Source organism: Esox lucius, chromosome 24, assembly GCF_011004845.1.
Source record: "Esox lucius isolate fEsoLuc1 chromosome 24, fEsoLuc1.pri, whole genome shotgun sequence".
Lineage (NCBI taxonomy): Eukaryota > Metazoa > Chordata > Actinopteri > Esociformes > Esocidae > Esox > Esox lucius.
In genome coordinates, this window is record NC_047592.1 from 22,276,499 (window position 1) to 22,288,919 (window position 12,421).

At 48.1% G+C, this 12,421-nt stretch overlaps 1 protein-coding gene across 1 annotated transcript in view; it reads left to right on the top strand.

Moving 5' to 3' along the window:
• The window catches only part of arhgef40 (Rho guanine nucleotide exchange factor (GEF) 40), a 31,403-nt gene continuing 18,982 nt past the window's right edge, over positions 1–12,421 (top strand). The window contains exons 1-6 of the mRNA XM_013131590.4: positions 1–269; positions 7,808–7,897; positions 8,049–8,156; positions 10,087–10,372; positions 10,525–11,830; positions 12,115–12,338. Of these exons, the coding sequence (XP_012987044.3) occupies positions 201–269; positions 7,808–7,897; positions 8,049–8,156; positions 10,087–10,372; positions 10,525–11,830; positions 12,115–12,338 (2,083 nt within the window). The 5' untranslated portion in view covers positions 1–200. The remainder of the gene's footprint in view (positions 270–7,807; positions 7,898–8,048; positions 8,157–10,086; positions 10,373–10,524; positions 11,831–12,114; positions 12,339–12,421) is intronic.

Sequence of the window (12,421 nt, forward strand, 5' to 3'; positions counted from 1 at the left end):
TGCCTGAAGAACAGACCTGGGAAACAGCGGTAGAGTCGGACCTACATAGCTTTACTCTCGGTTGCTGACTGTGAAGCTGAACTCTTAGTTGCCAATAACCGACAAGACAATTAACTCCATGTTCTCGGACTACGAAGTTAACGGGCCACTGGGATAAGGAAATATCCTTGCGTGGAGAAAGTCTGTCCCTGTAGCGGTGGATGGTTGGAGGAAGCGGCTCCAGGAAAAACAGACGACAATGTAGGCAGCCCGGACTGAGTCATACCATGGTAAGTCCCTTTTGTAGACAGTAACCCATTACGTACAGTAGCCAATGCATCAACAGACGGAGTTTGCAGACGTGCCTGCTTACTGCATATCCGAAATTACATATATTAGAGCAACAGCCTAGCACGTATTATTGACTATGTAATTGAAGCTATAGGCCAATAGACTGTATAGTGTATATTTTGCTTTTGCCATGTAGGAAGTGTATTAGGAATAGTAGGCTAGTTTATGCACAGTGTAGCTTTGGACATAGCAGTAATAAGTTCAGCCTTAACTCCCATCTTCTCTATGCAAATAAATTAGGCTGTGAGCCCATTTCCCTACCTAAACAAACACGGGAAATTCCTCACAGTATAAAGGTTTAAGTGGTTTGCAACATATCGGTAGTGATGAGAGTGGTCTTCTCCATTTTGTCATCCCTTGGTCCATTTAAGGACTGGATCATTTGAAAGCAGCAAGCAAAGGAACAGCAGCCAGTACCATGGCTCTCTCTGTAACAGTCAGACTACTTCGGTCTCTTACAACCAAACTTGGATTGTTACCATTAGTTCTTACAGCCAGACAGATACAGGCAGGCAGATTGATGGACAGGGAGAGACAGGGAGTGAGTGGGAGACAGAGATCAAGGCAGGGGGAGGGAGACTGGGGGAGGGAGGGGTGGGCAACTTACAGAGAGATAATCAGATTCACAGAGAGAGAGGGAAAGAGAGAGAGAAATAAAAGTGAGAAACAGAGAGAGAGATAGACAGAATTAGCACTTTTTACTGCTTTTCATGCAGTGAACTGGGTGTAGCCGGTTGGCAGACAGGAGAGTGAGGGAGAGGGGTAGAGAGACATGCAGTTCTAGGGAAGAGAAGCAGACAGACAGGCTGACAGACATAACGAGTGAGAAAGAAGGGAACAAGAAAGGTGGAAAGAGAGAAAGGGGTGGGGACTTTATTTCAGGAGAACTTGGAGAGTGGTGACTTTGGTTTGGTTGATGCCGCTTTTTCCACACTGGACCTTAAAGAAAGGGAGGGAGGGAGAATGAAAGAAAGGAAGGGAAAAAAGAGCAAGACACAGAGGGACTGCAGGGGAGTGAGAACATGAAGGATTTTATTTCTCCGTTTCTGACAGGAAAGTTTGAAGGAGACACGGAGGGGAAAAGACCACTCTCTCAGAAGGCGATTAGACTGTTCTCTTTTTTCCTTTTGATTCCTTCTGTTTATTAAACACATACTGTACATACACACACACATGCACGGTCCTCCGTGCATGCAAGATCACACATTACAGACATACAAATATACAGTGCACACAATCTCTGTCTCACACACACACAAACACACACACATCACTGGGCCCTCAGCGTAATCCTCAGCTCCGGACAGTATTTCCCAGCCTCGTCTCCAGTTATTTCGAAACACTTCAGGGACATGCCTGGAAAACAAGGCTGGGGGAGGGAAACGTTACTAGACAAACTGTGGCGAAACGCCGAGATGAAGAGGAGAGGTGGAAAGGAGTAAAACGGGGAGAGGCTATGGGATGGAGGCGGGAAAGAGGAGGAGGAGCAGACAGAGGAAGTGGCAGAGAAGGAGGGGGGGGGGACGAAACGGTCCCAATAACAGTAGAGCAGCTTTCTATCTGTTGGGGTCAGCGGCTTTCCTCCGTGTTGTTTGTGTCAAGTAGGGAGATTCAGGGGAGGAAATCAGAGGCTTATAAACCACCATCCCATCTCCCTGTCCCCCTCCCTGCCTGGCTATATTCTTCCCTCTCTACATCTGGTTTACATCATTTGTTTTTTCCCCCAATTGATCTCTCCCTTCAGCCCCCCCCCCCCCTCCCACTGTCTCTTTCTCTCTCACCATATCTCTCTCCCTCTTTCCGTCTTTAGTCGTGCTCTCTCTGTCTCTTTTGTTTTTTCTTTGCCAGTCATCTGTTTGGATGCTGTCTTCCGTCACAGGCCTGTGTGCTGCATGCAGAGAAAGGCAGGAAGCCTTATGGACGAATGACACCCTCCTGTCCTCGCCAGGCAGCGGAGGCCTCCTGACTAATCGCTGACTATTAAACACACACGCACGCACACGCGCACAATGTGGTCCTGCGTTACAGTGCAGTAGAGGGTTCTCTTTGTGTACCCCACACTGCGACAGCTTTACGAGTGGAGGGTTTCAAAGGAGTAGGATCTTCCATTGACAGCCCGTGCGGTTTTATGGACCCAGAAACACACAACTGGGCTATCAGAGTTGTATTAAAGAGCTTAGGCTGCCCCAGCGAACCAGAGCACAGAGCGGATAAAATCTAGCCACTTACCTACAAGGGAAAGTCTCAATGGGAGGGAACCATGGAATTATGCTTGTAAATTGAGTTTGGTAATCGAATCACCTTTTGTTTCCTGCACCAGAGACTCTGATCTAACAATAGTACTTTAGAGCCATTCATAAACATTATAATGTGAACCATATATAACCTTCATTTCAGATATGTTTCATGAGAAACAACAAACAAAAACGCAATTACAAACATGCACAGGATGGGTGCTTTCATTTTTCTTCTAACAAATTCAGTTTGGTTCATTTGTTTCCATGGCAGTATCAAATTGCAATATATACAGAATTGGGAGAATTGCTGTTTAGGATTGTCATCCAATTTCTGCAACGCTGGACTGTGAAGGCCATGGCATTTCCCAGTCTTGCTGTTGTATCGGGTGCACAGAACAGTGCCTGATACAGAACCGTAAAGCTGTACAAAAGGGGTTCACCAGCCCCATTCCTCAGCTTTTTACCCCCTAGACAATATGCTGCCACTGTCAATGCTTGCTGTTGTGTGTTGGATTGGAGAAAAGCTTCTGTTGTGTCCAAATCAACGTTACTGTATAGACCTTCAGTCTTCAGGGTCCAATTTAGGCTAGTTCATTAGAGGAAGTCTCACCAGGGCTCTACTTCCAACTCTGAACGCCCTGGTGTTTCACCCCACTCAACATTCCATCATCACACCTACAGCTCGAAGCCTGCAGTCAATTCTTTCCTACTGCAGTGTCTCTCTTTGTGATTGTAGTCTCATTACCTACAGTAGGCTTACCATTACTGTTTATTTGTTTGTAGATCCACAGTCGGGTCCTTCATAATTCCGCTGTACCATATTTCTTACAGACAGTGCCAACTCTAGCCTTTTCGGGGCCCTAAGCAAAATGTTATTTTAGGGCCCCCTCTCGCCTATCGGTTGGGGCTCCCTAGCAGTCGCTTATCCCTAGAACCGGCCCTGCATACAGAACATAAATGTTTAATTTGACGGCCAAACTGGAGTAGCACATGCAGACTAAGGGGCAAGCAACTCCAGTTTCGATATAATAGAGTGCAGATAAATGGTGTTATTGCTTGAAGCGGGACAGGTACTATTAGAGAACTGAAAGGTGCTTCTCCAGAGTCAACATCACTTTGGAGTAAACACAGTGGCCCTCGTAATACAGCTGCAATTCTATACAATTTACCTCTGCTCAGAGTGTAAGTAGTTCGGCCTTATTGGCTGTGGGATTGTTAAACATTTATTATATTCTCTCAGTCACCATTGTGTTGCTAAAAAATCTACCTGACCAAGCCTGGTGACGGATTGGTTTGTCTTGTTTTGAAAATGTGTGCGACATCATGCAAGACAGCACCAGCCAATCTAGAACCAGGTTAGGATTGATGACTAGTTGCTCCAGTGTAAGGCTGTACTATCGATTCATGAACTTTAGTTAAAGTGGTAAACAGAGAATCACTTTGGCAAATGATTTTTGCTCTGCAGCTTAGAGAGTGAATTGGGGTTCTGTATCTTATTGAGTCCAGACAGGACAGGATCTTCTGTGCATCTGACCGCAGACAACCTCTGCTGACCTCTCAGCTAAATTCGTTTCAGGACTAGTGTTTTGCAGCTGTCATTTTGTACAACAGAGTTTTTTTGTGTGAGTTTTCCAAAGCTCTCTTTCTCCCCCTGTCTCTCTTTCTTTCTCTGATTTTCTCTCTCATCCATTCTAGTTGTTCCCCCTGACAGCCTTTGTCAGCTGACCTCTTGGACAGCCTGTTTAAGTTGTAGAGAGATCAATGGGCAGAAGGTCCATTTCATTGGGCAGAAGGTCCATTTCACTGGGCAGAAGGTCCATTTCACTGGGCAGAAGGGCCATTTCAGCAGGACGAAGGTCCATTATACAAGGCAGAAGGGCTATTTCACTAGGCAGAAGGTCCATTTTACAAGGCAGAAGGTCCATTTTACAAGGCAGAAGGGCCATTTCACTAGGCAGAAGGGCCATTTCACTGGGCAGAAGGTCCATTTTACAAGGCAGATGAGCCCTTACACTGGGCAGAAGGTCCATTTACAAGGCAGAAGGGCCATTTCACTGGGCAGAAGAACCATTTCACTGGGCAGAAGAACCATTTCACTGGGCAGAAGAACCATTTAACTGGGCAGAAGAACCATTTCACTGGGTAGAATGGGCATTTTACAAGGCAGAAGGGCCATTTCACTAGGCAGAAGGTCAATTTCAGTAGGCAGACGGGCCATTTCAGTAAGAAGAAGGTCCATTTTACAAGGCAGAAGGGCCATTTCACTGGGCAGAAGGTCCATTTTACAAGGCAGAAGGGCAATTTCACTGGGCAGAAGGTCCATTTTACAAGGCAGAAGGTCCATTTCACTGGGCAGAAGGTCCATTTCCAGTACTTTCTCTATATTCACCATCGTTCTTAGATTGTTTTTCTTTCCCTACTCCTCCCTTTTTCTACTCGTTTCATTCTCTCCATGCAGAAGCTCTTTGGCCAGCCATTCTTCTCTCTTTTTCCACATTCTGGTTTGACCATCCCTTACTCACTGTCTGTGTCTGTCTGTCTCTACCCATTAAAATTGGTATTTCTTCTAAGCTCTCTTCACAATATGCTTTCTGTGAGGGGGATCACACTATAATTATTATCAGATGAGCGGGAAAGGGTCGGAGAGAAAGAACGTCTGCAAGAGCATGGGAGTTTGGACAGCGGCGGGAAATGTTGAACTGAGAGATTGTGAAAAAAGAACCACGGATAAAGGAAAAGAGAGAAGAGAGGGAGTGTGGGATCTGGAGGAGAAAATAGAAGGTTGCAAGTTGCCATGCCGACAGGCCTGTACAAAAATAAACAGTGTGTGTTGCTCTGTCACCCTCCAGCTCCATGGCAGACCTAATGTGTGTGTGAATAGCGGCAACTGTTCAGTGTGTATGTGAAACAGGGTTGAGAGATAATATCAGAGTGTGGCTTGAGTGTACAGTATCCACCGCAACGAAAACGTAACCAGCGTTCCGATCCCTCTTGTAATGTTATTTTTTTAAATTGTATTTATTCTTTTTTATTCTTTTTTTCCTACATATTTGGGTTCTCAGTGTAGACGGAAACGAGGAGCCCCCATATCGTGGTTCAATACGAATTTGTGTACATTTACACCCCTGGTATAAAATGTGTGTGTGTGTGTCTTTGGGTATGTGCCGGACTCAGTAAATTAGCCTGATATGCAGGGGTCAAAGGTCGTTTTCGAAATGCTCCCTATTCCCAATCTAGTGCACTACTTTTGCTAGGTTTTGATACGGTCCATAGGTCTCTGATGAAAAGTAGTGGCCTACAGAGGGAGTAAGGTTCATTTGGAATGCAGTCCTCGGGTCCCCACTAACTCTAGGAATTGCCTGACACTCCCCAGACATTGCAACAGGAAGTTGTGTCTGTGTGTGAGCCCGCGTGTCCGTACCAACGTGAGCGAGACAAGGAATTTATTTTCTGCTTTTTTTCTTACAGAAGCACAGATGTAGCAGCCTTTCATTGTCAGGATATGAGCTAACCCTTCACTCTCTCTGTTTGTCGTTAGCTTTATCTCTCTCTGCCTCTCTTATGCGCCCTCTCAATTATTACAAAGATACATTTTCATCTTTCTTTATTAATGTTGCCAAAACAAGCCCAATTATTAACAAAAGTTTATAAAAAAACAAGAAACCAGACAAGCCTAGTTCAGCCGGCCTGCGATTAGAAGGGATGAATGCTGTTGCCCTGGCTGGATTTGATCCGCGGTGACCTATGTGACAGACTGTGTCTTTAACCACTACGCTATTTAAACAGCAGGTGGTGTTGCACATGATATGTTTGTAGAGATGTGGTGTCTGTGTTTCCTGCATTGACGAATTAGTCAAACTCCACGGTTCTCAAAACTAGTTCCCTACATTAGTTAACATCCAAACCAACAACAGGTATAACAGGATCGCTACACTACATTCAATACATTAAATTAGAAAGAGATTACTGTAGATGGCTATAATAGCGATACAGTACCACTACGCTATGTGTACTACATTATGTAATTAGAGATGGTCCTTGTAGGTATAGTTTGTCCATCGCAATATACAGTTTTACTAACTAACAACAAGTCAAATAGGATCGCAACACTACATTCAACAGACTGCAGATGGCTAGCTAATTGCTATACAGTACCTATAATGAAAACCATGACTACACCAGTCAGCCAGTCAGTCAACCTAGCCGTTCAGCCAGTCAGTCAGTCAGTCAGCCAGTCGGTCGGAAGAGTAAAGATACTTCAAATGTTCTGTTAGTTATGTACAATGCTGTAACTATGTAAAAGTAGTTAAACCTTGAAAATAAATGAAGAGATAACTATTAGTTATGTTTGTGCTCTACTGGTTGCCCCTCATGGCAACAGGCCACAGATCTTGCTGCTGGGATTGCACGTTTTGGGTATAATATCTCCTAAATCAAATATTTTGCGGATCTGTGTGGTCTGTGGGAAGTTTGGGTCTTCAAGGAGGTCATATTTGACTTGAGATTAGGAAGTGCAGCTCTGCTTCCTTGTCATTGGCAGTTTGCAGAGCCAGGTCTGTATATGCATCCCCTCTTGACAACAAAGGCCATGCTCACTGAGTCTGTTCACAGGTCGTCTTAGCAACAAAGGCCATGCTATCTGAGTCTGTTCACAGGTCGTCTTAGCAACAAAGGCCATGCTCACTGAGTCTGTTCACAGGTTGTCTTGACAACAAAGGCCATGCTCACTGAGTCTGTTCACAGGTCGTCTTAGCAACAAAGGCCATGCTCACTGAGTCTGTTCACAGGTCGTCTTAGCAACAAAGGCCATGCTCACTGAGTCTGTTCACAGGTCGTCTTGACTCAGTCACTGTGGTCAGTTATTCTGCTACTGTATACTCCATGTTTAGAGCAAGGTAGAGCTCCGATTTCATTTGAATCCTTTCAGAGTCTTTTTGTTTTCTCATGACTTAAGACTAACTGTTCAGCCATGCTGGTGGTCTGTGGGGACTGTTAGCAGTTAGAGCACTTGAGATTGGACCAGTTAGCATCGAATTGCTTCCAGGGTCACTCATCGTTGCCACTCCAGACAGTTCTGGGATTCGGGTTAAACGCCTCTCACTGAAAAGTTGCTTGTTTCAATACTTGACTTATTGCAGTGAGTAGATGTGCCCATCATTGCCGACGCAATGAGTATGAGGTGTTACATTAATTGCAATGTTTCAGCAACAGTAACACTCCAACAACTCTCTCTCTCTCAGGGCTCGGAGGCAGTGGAGGATTGTGTACAAGGGGCTCTGTCGTCCCTCTACCCCCCGTTTGAGAGTACCGCCCCACCTCTGCTCTCTCAGGTCAGTGCTTATATTGCACAAACACACACACAGAAAGTCCTTCTTAAAGTCCTTATTTCTAAATGGTTCTTTTCAAATTTGGATTGGGTGTGTTGGTACACATGTGTGTGTGTGTTTGTGTGTGTGTTTGTGTGTGTCTGTGTGTTCATAGGTTTTTTCTGTATTGGAGTCCACTTATCAGCATGACAGTCTGAGATATCTACTGGACTACTTCATCCCAGCTAAGCACCTTCTACATAAATTACAGCAACATGCATGTGTGAGTACACACACACACACACACACACATACACTTACCACTCCCAGCAACATTAAAACACATACGCACACACAAATATGACACTCCAAACTACGTAACAACACATACACACACACACGCACACACAAATAAACAGACCTCAAAGCACACATTCTTTCACACACAAATTAAGGAACCTCACCAGCAATCCACCACATTTTTACTTTCTCTCTCTCACACACACACACACACACACTCTCAGAGTGGTCTCTGTTTTCATTGTCGCTAGCGTAGCACCCGGGGACGGGAGTCGGAGTGTGAGTCATGGCAATAATTCCTTCCATATGTGACTGCTGTGCTCTGGAGGTAGGGAGGAGAAGGGAGAGGGAGTAAAGGAGGAGGAGCGGAGTGAAGAGGAGGAGAGAGGGGGTTGGGAGCAGGTCCAGGGTGTTGGAGTCATTTCACTGCCTGAATGGGAAAACGTGGACCAGAGAGAGTGGGAGAGAGAGAGAGAGAGAGTGTTGTACTCTGTGGAGGACTGATTGGAACACGTGGGTGGGAGGGAGGGAGGGAGGGAAGGAGGCAGGGAAGGAGGGAGGGAGGGAGGGAGGGAATGAGAGAGGGAAGGAGGGAGGGAAGGAAGGAGGGAGGGAAGGAAGGAGAGAGGGAAGGAGAGAGGGAGGGAGGGAGGGAGGGAGGGAGGGAGGGAGGGAGGGAGGGAGGGAGGGAGGGAGGGAGGGAGGGAGGGAGGGAAGGAGGGAGGGAAGGAAGGAAGGAAGGAGGAAGGGAAGGAGGGAGGGAAGGAGGGAGGGAAGGAGAGAGGGAAGTAGAGAGGGAAGGAGAGAGGGAACACTGGGGTACATTGATGGAGTCATTGGAGGGGGGTCGATAGAGAGGTTGAAAAAGGGAAGAGGAGGATGGACAGGCCCGGTGAGGAATGCAGGAGTTAGGTTACAGTAAGTACGGCCACATTCAGGCTTAGAGTTACCATTAGGAGTTCATTGGGTCAACAAACAGCATGGGAGGGATTCTAAACAGAAATAAATGGAGAGATGGAGAGAGTGAGAAGGAGTTGATGACAACAGGGCGAAGAGAGAGAGGGAGACAGAGGAGTGAGAGGGAGAGAGTGAGAGGGAGAGAGTGATGTCAAAAGAGATGGTTTTGGAGAGCGAGCGGGGCAGCACGACCGGGAATCATTTGATAATAGTCCTGTGAATCGTGGGGCGAATCCGAGCGGAGGAGGAGGGAGAGGGCTAACTGGGGGATGAGAACAGCCAGGAGATTCTGACAGAATTCCGTCCGCAGTCTCAGAACTAAGCAGTGGGCTGAGATGGAAAGGTACGTGGGCCCTGGCATTTACATAAGGTACGTACGGGGCAAGCTGACATGATTTGCGGTGCAGGTGAAGGGGTTTTGACCGTCCCGTGGGAGGCTGTAGGGGTTCAGACACGACCGTTTGCGGTGCATGTGAAGGGGTTTTGACCGTCCCGTGGGAGGCTGTAAGGGTTCAGGCCATTATGTTGGCGAGCACGTGAAAGTACTCAAACGCACGGACTCTTAACTGTAAGTCTCGCCAGATAAGAGCGCCTGCCAAATGACCTACGTGCAACGTCCATGTAATGAGAGTTCCTGTGTGTGAGACCCCTGTGATTCTGTCATGCCTGCTCGACCGCGTCTCGGTGTCTCAGCAGCTGTGGTTCATTGTCTTTATATTACACCATCCACCGTGTCGTACAGTATCTCTCATTTCAAACACCAATAGAGAGACATCCTGACAAAAACCATATGATGCGGATGTATTTTCTCTCCTTCCTTTCGGTTTTCTAATCCCTCACCTTCTTTCTATGTTTTTCATTATTTTTGTCTTCTCCCTCTCTCCATTTCTCTCTCCTTTTCTTTTTCCTTTTCTTATTCCATACCTATCTCCGTCGTCTCTCACTCTCTCTACCAGTCCCAGTATCTGGGCTGCCTGTTCCTACACTCTGGCTGGCCCCTGTGTCTCGAAGAAAAGGTGGTCGTTCAGCTCTCCACCCTGGACTGGAGGCTGCTGCGCAGTACCGACTTCTACCTGCAGGTGGTGCCCTTCTCCACACGCTGCCCCCGTCTGGCCCTCAAGTGTTTGGCCCCCGGGGGCCGCAACGTCCAGGAGGTCCTGGTGCCCGAGTCACAGCACCCCCTGGTGTTCACTACAGAGTGGCTGCACAGTGTGAACAAAGAGAGGGGCTACAAGAGAGATGGTAAGGGAAGGAGGGGTTGGCGTAAGAAAGCGTCTGAGGGGAGTAATAGATTTATGTGGGGAAAGATGGAGAGGGGAGATTTGAGAAAGAATGTGTGATTTTTCTGGGCCTCCCTCTCCTATCTGTGTTTCTCTCCCACCTCTCTGTCTCAGGAGGGGGAGGCTTAGACACGTGTCTCGTCAGTACTTGCGACGGGGTGGTCCGCATATCCTGGGAGGAGGTGGTGTACCCCAAGTTCATCCACAACCCCCTGGACGACCTGCCCTCCATGGCCGACCGCCCAGGCTCTGCCCCCGACCGCCCCGCCGACGGCGCTCCCGCGCCTGGCCGCTGGGGGGGCTCCTCCTCGGGGGAACCGGACTCCTTGTCTTGGGACGAGGAAGACGACGACCTGCCTCCGGACGGGGTGGACGCCGAGGTGGCCGCGCCCCGCCGACGGTGCAGCGAGGACGGGTCGGTGAGGCGACGGCAGGCCGGCGGAGACGGGGATTACGCGGAGCTCCGGGAGCCGAGGGGCGGCCCTGACGGGGGCGCCGACCCCAGGCAGAGGTACCTGGAGATGCACGGCATCTGTAAGACCAAGACGCTGCCGCTGTGCAGGAAAAGCAAGGCCATCAAGCTCCGCCGGGGGAAGGTGTGGGGTTACGGCCGCCTGGACTCGACCGGGGGCGGTAGGGCCATCCTGGGGAGTAAGAGAAACACCGATACGGTGCCCCCCCGTGGTGACTGGTTGCCACCGCGCCCCCTTTCTAGGGTCAACAGCCTAGGCCAAAGTAGACAGTCGGGGTCATACCCCCCATCACTCCAGGACTCGGACGAAGGGGATAAACAGGGACTGGGAATAGATCTGGAATGCCCAGGAAGCCGGGGGCTGTATTTTGAAGGTCCATCCAAGGAGAGGAGGCCCGGAGTGGGCAGAGAGAACGAGGGCAGTAGGGGTAAGGTAACACAGCCATGCAGGGACAGCTGTGAAAGTAAGGGCTCAGGAAGTAGTGACAGTTTGGTCGCGACCGACAGATCCAGTCACAAAACAGCGCACGTTCTAGAAGGCGAATCGGATCGTGGCTCTCACTCCGACTCTGTGTTCGAAGACGCTGACAAGCCACTGAGTGGAGACAGCAACACCATTCCAACTTTAGACAAACGCGGAAGTGGGGATAACGTCACAAAGCCATTGGTTGATCTTCCAGGGAGTGGTTTGAATGCAGACAACCCACTGGTGGTTGGATCTGAAACCCAAATAAGGTCACATTCCACTAAAGACTCTTGTGTAACAGACCAAACGGCTGACACATCAGAACAGAGGGAGACAGAACGCTGCGTCACTCGACCCGGTACTGATGCTGACCCAAAGGCTGCCCCAGCTTCAGGAGAGAGGGATGGAGAGAGGGAAGATGGAAAGACAGGAGTGACTTCCAGAGGAAAGGATGTAAAAACAGGGGGCTTCAGGGCACCTAGGTATAGTGTAAACACATCACTCTTTTAAATGCTGTACTATACCTTGTCATGCTGGTACGATTCCTTTACAGTCTATAAGGGGTTTATTTGACATCCACACACAAAGAACGGTCACATCAACCCAATTTCCTTCTAGGTAACAACATCATTTATGTTAATAATGATAATCTTAATGATAATAATAGTGATAATCTTTTTCTGACCACAATCGCCCTCTCATTAAGTAAGATACAGTGTGACATCATTGAGTGACATCACAGTGACATCATTGTCTACTTGCTCAGGAGGAAGAGGAAAGGGCGAGGGGGAAAGGGGAAGTCTAAATCTGGTGGCCGTAGCAACCAGAAGGCACGAGACCCGGCAACTGCCAAAACAAATAAAACACAGCAGCGTGGTACTGACCTTGGTCCCTCCCCATCAACCAACCTGCCAGTCATGACAGATAGCCAATCAGAGCTAGCTCAAAGGCCAGAGGAGCCGAAACAAGAAGTCACAGCCACCAGTGAGGGTAAGGAACTGAGAAAAGAAGTGCAGGTTGGACTTTGTCTCTGCTATTATTTTCCTTCTTTAGTCAATATTGATAAAAAGTAG